We start from the raw sequence: 9804 nt of genomic DNA, 5'->3' as shown, positions 1-9804 counted from the left end.
GTATGATATGCACAAAGAATGCGAATCGCCAAAAACAAAAGAACTCTTAGGAGAGAACAGCACTTAGGATGGCAGTTTGAAAGTGGAGATTTATAGTAACAAAAGGACTTAAATATTGATCTGTTTCTCACCTGCACTTATCACATTGCTTCAGAAGACATGGATTTAACCACTGGAGTCTTATAGATTACTTTTATGCTGACTTTATGTGCTTTTTGAAGATTCAAATTTTTGGAATTAACTGCTTTAATAATAGGGTTGCAGTGGGTTGAACAGGTTAAACCAAATAAGGTCGTAAAATGCTCAGATTCTTCTTCGGCTCTTAAAAGCATCCTGTGTGCAAGATCAGACAGAGAGTATCTGTTGATGGAAGTCTATTCATTATTATATAGATTGAAGGAAATTGGTGTAATAGTGTATTTCTGTTGGGTGCCGGCAAACGTTGGGGTAATAGGGAATGAATTTGCTGATAAACTAGCTAAAAAGGCATTAGATAAAAATCTGGTGGATGTGAAAGTACCCATGGGGAGGCATGATGGAGTGAGGCAAAATCTGTAATAAAGGGAAAATGAATAAATGCATGGCTAGGAAGGTGGGAAAGCAGTAATACAGGTAGGTGGTTTTATAGTATTGTACAGTCAGTAGGGAAGACACAATGCATTGGAGGGAACAGAAGGAAGAGGTAATATTGTCTAGATTAAGACTGGGGCATACAGGATTGAATTCTACTCTGGCAATAATGGGTAGCACGAGAATGGGTTGCGTGGAGAATGTGGTGTTCCAGAAACTGTAGAACATGTATTTTTTTGTATGCAATAAATATGAGGTATATCAAAGTAGTCTGTTTAGTAGTATAAAGAGTAGACCAGTAAAGGCTTTGGATATTTTGGGAACAGGTGTGAGGGATCCATGGGTATAGGGCACTTTTTTCATTTTTACAGAACACAGGATTAGTGTGTAGAATATAATGTGTATGGATGGATGGTAGTGCTTTACCCTACTCTGGAATTTGGAGGAGCTGAACACGCACCGCCAGCTCAAACTTGGGCTCTGATTTTCCGGGGGTAGGGCGGAGTATCGCACAATACCATTGCAATAGAGATGCAACACCCATGCAATACGTATATTGTTCATTAGGTGGCGGTAATACTCCTAAGGAGTGAATGGCCATTAAACAAGAAGAAGAAGAAAGAAGACGCGCGGAGCTGGGGAGGTGGGAGTGTCTCGTGCGACAGGAAGGAGTTAAACACATGTGGTTGAAAAGAACACACGGTCAGTATATCTGAGTATGTGGTTGTTGTCTTTTACAAATAATGTTTGTTGTACAAGCTCCAAATATCAAATTAACGTCATTTGAAATGAAGATTTTAGAAAATGAAATCGAGGCCACGTTAACTTCGGCTAGGCTGCAGTGAGCTAGTTTCAGTTTGTATTAATTAATGTGACACTTTCTGTGGTATTGTAAACATTTCTTAACTGTGGAATTATTACATATTTGATGTAATTTTAAGGTAGCTGGTAGTAGCTCGTTTTATGTTAGTGTACTAATTGTTGGACTGTTGAATGTTTCCTGTATGACTAATTGAATCAGATAGATTTTGGATCTAACTTAACCCTTGTGCGATCTTCGGGATATTTTTGTCTTTTTCATTTTTGTTTTTTCCATCATTTTGGCTGTGTTAATGCCAACGGCATACATTTTGCCAAAGGTGTGTATTTTTTGGGGAATTTTGATATTTCAACCTCAGTTCCTAGAATACATCTCTAATTCACTGTGTACACAAAATAGTTACACTCAGGACCTTCAGGACAAAAATGTCCCTATTGAAACCCATTAAAACTGCAGTATTTGATACCAGTGCCATTAAAGCATAATATCATGAATTCTATGATATTATGCTTTCATTCCGGAGCCCTGGCTTTTTCCACCAGATGGCGCCATTTTTCTCATGTTTAGCCTATGGAGCAAATATATGCTTTTTTCCTATTTTCTGTTAGCTGTGTTATAGAGCACTGCAGGCCAGTTGAATAAATGATGCAGCTAAAGTGTGTGGGTGTGCCCATATTCCCCTTATAATTTAGTTTATGGAAAATATTATTATTATTATTATTATTATTATTATTATTCATAAAAAACAACAATGGCATTATATAAAAAAACTGGCATTCAAAGGGTTAAAATCCTGAAAATGAACATTTAGTAGTTATGATCAGGACTGATGTTGGTTAAAAAAATTCGCTCATTGAAAGCGGAAAATAATATTAATATACAGTTGTGCTCAAAAATTTGCATACCCTGGCAGAAATTGTGGCATTGATTTTGAAAATATTACTGAACATGCAAAAAAAAACTGTCTTTTATTTAAGGATAGTGATCATATGAAGCCATTTATTATCACATAGTTGTTTGGCTCCTTTTTAAATCATAATGATAACAGAACTCACCCAAATGGCCCTGATCAAAAGTTTACATACCCTTGAATGTTTGGCCTTGTTACAGACACACAAAGTGACACACAGGATTAAATGGAAATTAAAGGTTAATTTCCCACACCTGTGGCTTTTTAAATTGCAATTAGTGTTTGTATATAAATAGTCAATGAGTTTGTTAGCTCTCACGTGGATGCACTGAGCAAGCTAGATACTGAGCCATGGGGAGCAGAAAAGAACTGTCAAAAGACCTGCGTAACAAGGTAATGGAACTTATTAAAATGGAAAAGGATATAAAAAGATATCCAAAGCCTTGAAAATGCCAGTCAGTACTGTTCAATCTCTTATTAAGAAGTGGAAAATTTGGGGGGCCTGGGTAGCTCTGGTAAAAAACGCTGGCTACCACCCTTGGAGTTTGCTATTGAATCCCAGGGCGTGCTGAGTGACTCCAGGTCTCCTAAGCAACCAAATTGGCCCGGTTGCTAGGAAGGGTAGAGTCACATGGGGTAACCTCCTCGTGGTCGCTATAATGTGGTTCGTTCTCGGTGGGGTACGTGGCGAGTTGAGCGCAGATGCCGCGGTGGATGACGTGAAGCCTCCACACGTGCTATGTCTCCGTGGCAACGCGCTCAACAAGCCACGTGATAAGATGCGCGGGTTGATGGTCTCAGATGTGGAGGCAACTGGGATTCGTCCTCCGCCACCCGGATTGAAGCGAATCACTATGCGACCACAAGGACTTAAAAGCGCTCTGGTAATTGGGCATTCCAAATTGGGTGAAAAAGGGGGAAAATCAAAAAAAAAAGAAGTGGAAAATTCAGGGATCTCTTGATACCAAGCCAAGGTCAGGTAGACCAAGAAAGATTTCAGCCACAACTGCCAGAAGAATTGTTCAGGAAACAAAGAAAAACCCACAGGTAACCTCAGGAGAAATACAGGCTGCTCTGTAAAAAGATGGTGTGGTTGTTTCAAGGAGCACAATACGACGATACCTGAACAAAAATGAGCTGCATGGTCGAGTTGCCAGAAAGAAGACAAATCCACAAAAAAGCCCAGTTACAATATGCCTGACAACACCTTGACACGCCTCACAGCTTCTGGCACACTGTAATTTGGAGTGATGAGACCAAAATAGAGCTTTATGGTCACAACCATAAGCACTATGTTTGGAGAGGGGTCAACAAGGCCTATAGTAAAAAGAATACCATCCTCACTGTGAAGCATGGTGGTGGCTCACTGATGTTTTGGGGGTGTGTAAGCTCTAAAGGCACAGGGAATCTTGTGAAAATTGATGACTAGATGAATGCAGCATGTTATCAGAAAATACTGGCAGACAATTTGCATTCTTCTGCATGAAAGCTGCGCATGGGACGCACTTGGACTTTCCAGCACGACAATGACCCTGAGCACAAGGCCAAGTTGACCCTCCAGTGGTTACAGCAGAAAAAGGTGAAGGTTCTGGAGTGGCCATCACAGTCTCCTGACCTTAATATCATCGAGCCATTCTGGGGAGATCTCAAACGTGCGGTTCATGCAAGACGATCAAAGACTTTGCATGACCTGGAGGCATTTTGCCAAGACGAATGGGCAGCTATACCACCTGCAAGAATTTGGGGCCTCATAGACAACTATTACAAAAGACTGCACGCTGTCATTGATGCTAAAGGGGGCAATACACAGTATTAAGAACTAAGGGTATGCAGACTTTTGAACAGGGGTCATTTCATTTTTTTTTTGTTGCCATGTTTTGTTTTATGATTGTGCCATTCTGTTATAACCTACAGTTGAATATGAATCCCATAAGAAATAAAAGAAATGTGTTTTGCCTGCTCACTCATGTTTTCTTTAAAAATGATACATATATTACCAATTCTCCAAGGGTATGAAAACTTCTGAGCATAACTGTATAATATTATTATGGCAGTTTTTTGACATGGACATTTTTGTCCTCTTAAGGACCTCTGAGGAACTTCTTTAAATTGATACACAAGAGTTAAAAGAAAATTACTTCACAGTTAGTTTTTAGTTTAAGTAAACCGATTAAGCAGTTTCTAATTTCTGTAAATAAAGCAACCAATTTAGGCAATACTAGGGTAGTTAAATGCAAAACAATAAAAATTATGACTTCTTTATTAAAATGTAATATCGTTTAGAAATGTCAATTAAACCTTAATTCGCTGACGCGGTTCAAGCCCGTTGACTGTAAGACATTTCTTTCATTTATTGTTTTGTTTTCAAACGGTAGTGATGTATTTAGCGCGCCATTCTGCTGTTCAGTCCCGCCGTCTGAATGCCCAGCTTTGTGTTAATCACTTGCTCTGGTGCACACTAGGTTTAGTATCCATACACAGCCAGGATCTTTGAAGCTTGTGTATCTTGTTCATGTGTAGATTTATGCTGGTGAGATAGACTGATGTTTTAGATATAATTGTTTGATTTTGTTGTAATGTGCCCTCATTTGACAGTTATATATGAGCATATTTTTATTGTTTATAGGGCAGTTTTATTGTGATAATTTTTTTTTGTGATCTATTAATATTAGAAAGTGTGAGAATAATTTTGACTCTCTTACACAATGTTGTGCAGTTTGTACTCATTAAATGTCACTGATTTTGCATTCACAGAAGGACCAGGATTTCAGCTCAACAGCTAACAATGAAAAATGAAATTGCGGCGGTGGTATTTTTCCTAAAGCGGCTGATAAAGAAGGCTGAGAAGTTAGATGCAGGAAAGGTGGATCTGTTTGTGGAGCGGTTAACGGGAGCACTACAGGAGAAGTACAAGGGTCACTGGTATCCAGACAATCCCAGCAAGGGCCAAGCATTCAGGTACAACCGTGTTAAAAACAGTACTGTGTATTGATACCCTAATGACAGATTCCATGTTCTTTCTTTAAGTATTTAGATGTATGAATTCTGCATTCACTGCTAGTCATTGCGTTATGCATTTGATGATTCTATTTTATGCAGGTGTATCAGAGTTAACCGGTTCCATAAAGAGGATGCAGAATTGCTCAGAGCTTGTGCTGAAAGCGGAGTGCAGTACAAAGACCTTGGTCTTCCTAAAGAGCTCACTCTTTGGGTTGACCCTGGAGAGGTGTGCTGTAGGTGAGTTTGACTTGAGTCTATAAAATATATGGATCTATGACCTAACCATCATATTTTGTCCTGACCTATTAACCCTTAAATGCATGGGAATTTTATTAAACACTTACATATTCGGGTCTTTCGAGATCTACAAAATGCCCTAATAGTGTGAAACTTTTCAAGTTATTTGAAAGACAATTCGAAAATATTAGAATAAAGTATATTTTGATATTTTTTTGATGTTTTATTTTTTAGATATAAAAGAGAAAATGCAACAAATCAGGACAAATCTAGAACAGGATTTATTACTTTCACACTTAAATTGAATGAGACGCAGCTGGCTGTCAAAAACATTGAGATACACATAAGATACACAAGTATTCTCTCAGGCACTTATTGAGTCGAAATAGTTGCACGATTTCCATAATTTCAGTAGTGCACCCAAATGACAATAGTCATATCATACTGTTCATGTGTTACACTTGCTATAGTTTACTTCCATGTGGTTTGTTCAGCAAATGTAAATCAAATCAATCACTGAAACAGTAGCGCCACCTTGAGTAAGAAATAGCATGTGTAATGTGTATGTGTACACGTATGGAATACTGATAAATCACCAATGTTGCACAGAAAATCAATGTGATATAGTATTTTGTTGTATGAATATGAGTACTAATTTCTCTTGTAATAAACAAAGAAATAGGTATCCTGTGATAGTAAACTTATATAGATATGAGATATATATAACTTGACACTATTACATACCAAGGGTCTTTAATGACTGTATACAATTTTGGTAATTGAAAAGTTCTAATTTTTATTTTTTGTTTTGCAATTTTGCAATTTTTTTGTGCTACACTATTTATAAGATGGAGATTGAGGCACAGCTCCGAAAAATGGATGAGGTACAGGGGGTGGAATGAGGTCCCTGGTCACTAAAGATCCAAGGGATGCGTTTAAGGGTTAAATTATTGAAAAATACATTACAAATGAAATTCACACAAAACAATTACTTGAATACACCTCTGCTTTGATGAACATGTTTTCAATTACTGAGTTCAAATTCTGAAGTAAAAGTAAAAAATGTCACGTGGTGTAACCATCTGGAGACATTAAAAAAAAAAAAAAAAAAAACAGTTTGGTCTGGCGACAGGAAGAGAATCCAGGAGCTCTCACATGCTGTCTGAGAGTTCTCACAGATCCACTCTAGAATGTGCTCACCGACATTCAGTTTATGCTGCCTTTTAAACCACGAGCTAACTGATTTGAGAGTGCAAATCACGTGGAGCTCGCTCTCAAGTTCATTCGCACCTACTGAGAGAAAGAGAGCAAAACATACAGAACACCCAATTCTACACCAAATCCTATAGGGATGTATCAGTTGAGAACTGAAAACTGGTTCTTATTCAGAACCGGTTTAATTTTTAAAACAATACTAGAACAGAATGACTTTCAAGACTTTTGGTTCTGTAAACGGTTCTCAAACGTGCATTTATCCGCCAATACGGATAGACCAAGTATACGCTACTATTTAGCGCCGCCACTACTGAATCTACAGCGCAACCAGTGCATTCCAATTCCCAAACAAATGACGCCTATGAGCCGTTTTTTTTTTTTTTTTTCAATTAGCCAGACTCCCTTACTGAACCACAAGTCATTAATTTCATCATATTTAATTTCTATTTGCAATTATTTCTTCCTCAAATGTACTTAGAGAAATCACAACCGGAACCACAATCACTAAATTCCTTACAGTTCCCATTATTTACATGTGTATGTTGCTGTGCTGATTTCTCTTCTCGATTGGCTGCACAGGTACGGTGAGAAGAACCATGGTTTCACTGTGGCCAGTTTCTCAAGCGACGACGATGATGATAAAGAGGACGTGACGAAGAAAGTGACAAGTGCTGTGGAGAGGGTCACATCAGACTACCACTCTGGATCCTCCTCGGATGAGGACAACAGCTGTAGAGAACCTCTGTTCACCCCACCATTCCACAACCACCCTCCATACCAGGTAATAAAAATGTCTTAAATATGTATGTTTTGTATCAACTGTCACCATTGGGTGTGAGTAAATATGTTGACAAAAGGGGGTTAAATGTTAAGATTCAGCTATGAATTTGAGCCGTCTGTAACCTCTAGGTCTGATAAACTTGTGTTGAACCTTTTCAAGCAGTGGTTCTAACTATTTTTGCTTGCTTCTCTTTTCTTTGTACAGCTTATGTATGCCAGTGCCCCAATGTGGCAGCCAGTACCAAGGAGGAAATTCATCACAGGGAAAGGGCACTACCATCCACGGCCACACTACATGATCCGCCTCCCTTATAGACCCACCCACTCGTTTAAGCCACACAGCTGGGTCCAGCATGGGTACCACAGCAAGCATGGATACTAAGAAAGCACCCCAGCTTCTGTGACCACTGCAACTATGTTGGTTTATTGGTGTTAGTGTGAGGGTTGTTTTTTGAAGTTACCACTAAGATGACTGACCAAATGTTTTAAAATGTATTTTTGTAGTTCTATTGTCACTGTTTTGACTTTGTGACAGGTCTAATTTTTAAAGAGAGATTACAGTAACTGTTTGCACTTTAGATTATTTGATATGTATAAGGGAAACTTCGTTCTTATTGGATTAGGAATATTTGAAGTATTTCAATTTGTATGGTAATGGAAAATATTTGCTGTATTTATATTTGTTAAATGGTACTTTGTAATTTAATAACACTTTACATGTTTTTGTGATAATTTCAATGACCAAATGTTTTATTTATTCACAGTAAAGTATTATGTATTGCATAGACCACTTAAATTATGGATAACATTAAATTTCTTCATATACTGTATATGTAAAAAAAGTTGAATTTTTAATTATTTGATGCTGTAGATTTGTTAAATCACTAGGTGGCAGCATAAGGCAATATTTCTTTACCATATAACCGCACACTTTGAAGTGGGCATAACATATTTGACTTGTGTTATAGACAGCACAGGACTGAAAAAATAGTTCAGTACTTTTTTTTTTTTATTGACCAGTTTTCTCAAGCACTGCTGCTTTGTTATTTTGAGATGTATAATGTTTGTAAAAATGCACAAGTGGCACAGATTTGTTTTTCTGTTACTTGGTTCAACAAGTTCAGTATGTTGGCCACACCTTCCTCAACTGAGCACAGCAAACTGTTCTCAAACTCTGACCAAGTTTGAGGAAATGACTCCACTTCATGGCTATCAGCCCCACCATGACAGACTCGAGAGGAATTGCTTAAGAATTCACTTCTTTGTTTTTTCCACACCCTTTTCTGTTAGCCATTACTATAATGAGGATCCACAGCCTACTATTTATTAACTTGCAAGAGAGGTTGCTGCCATATGGTTTACTTTCCAATTTACTTTCAAAATGTCACCAAAACTAACAGAATTTGTGTTTCCATCAGTGCAATTGTTATATTTTGTAATGCATTGCACATTTGAATTTCTCAGCATTCCATCAGTGTTTTGTAATCATAGATGTACTAAACTACTTTCTGGAATTACACAGGACAAAGATCATGACTAAATGCTTCTCAAAAATGATTATGCTGTTTACAACTGCACATTTTCTATGCAAATTTAGTATTTACTTAATGCTGATTGCATGATTGATAATGCCACCCCCTGGAAAAGCTTGAAGCTATGGGATAGAAAATATTTAAAATAGAACTCTTCAACATAGCCCTAATATTAGGTGTCTGTTGAGTCGTATCTGTTAGCAGGATTGGAGAGTAACGGAATACATGTAACGGGATTAAGTATTTAAAATACAAAATATAAGTAACTGTATTCCACTACAGTTACAATTTAAATCATTGGTAATTAAAATAGTTACATTCAAAAAGTATTTTGATTACTGAAGAGATTACTTCGCATTTTATTGTCATTTATTTCATTTAATATTTAGTCCTTTCAGATGGAAAACATTTATACATATAAATGATGCGATCCAAAGTGCATTTGAACAGCGGTGAAACACTTTCTTATGATGTGTTACATTCATACGAGCAGACAGAGAAGTACGTTTGGAGCAGAATAAATAGAAATAAACCTTGTGTAAATTGTCAGCTTTACGCTAAGCTAAAATGTTATTTCTAGCCATATTACATGCACATGTTACAAGGCACCATCATATTTTTTATCAAGAAAATTCACGTTGGATCATAATTTCTTTTTTTCTAGTAAGACCTTTGATATAAGGGCAAAAATCTTATTTTTGATAATTTTTGTATTGTTTTCCTGTAGAAATATCTAAAAA

The 9804-nt window shown here is 37.2% G+C and overlaps 1 protein-coding gene across 1 annotated transcript; it reads left to right on the top strand.

Annotated features, from left to right (window-relative positions):
- The first annotated feature begins 1183 nt into the window (after positions 1-1183).
- Positions 1184-9294, top strand: LOC127433795 (protein BTG3-like). Its single transcript, XM_051686011.1, has 5 exons — positions 1184-1272; positions 5055-5258; positions 5400-5537; positions 7332-7533; positions 7738-9294. Exons 2-5 carry the CDS (start codon positions 5086-5088, stop codon positions 7912-7914), a joined length of 690 nt encoding a protein of 229 aa, XP_051541971.1. The 5' UTR covers positions 1184-1272; positions 5055-5085; the 3' UTR covers positions 7915-9294.
- The last annotated feature ends 510 nt before the right edge of the window (positions 9295-9804 follow it).

The sequence above is a fragment of the Myxocyprinus asiaticus genome, chromosome 43, assembly GCF_019703515.2.
Source record: "Myxocyprinus asiaticus isolate MX2 ecotype Aquarium Trade chromosome 43, UBuf_Myxa_2, whole genome shotgun sequence".
Lineage (NCBI taxonomy): Eukaryota > Metazoa > Chordata > Actinopteri > Cypriniformes > Catostomidae > Myxocyprinus > Myxocyprinus asiaticus.
The sequence above is the reverse complement of the archived record's forward strand: the minus strand, read 5'-3'. Positions and strand labels throughout refer to the sequence as shown.

Coding starts and splice junctions, on each gene's coding strand:
- LOC127433795 (XM_051686011.1), top strand. CDS start 5,086: ATGAAAAATGAAATTGCGGCGGTGGTATTTTTCCTAAAGCGGCTGATA. Junction 5,259..5,399: donor AGCAAGGGCCAAGCATTCAG/GTACAACCGTGT, acceptor TATTTTATGCAG/GTGTATCAGAGTTAACCGGT. Junction 5,538..7,331: donor CCTGGAGAGGTGTGCTGTAG/GTGAGTTTGACT, acceptor TTGGCTGCACAG/GTACGGTGAGAAGAACCATG.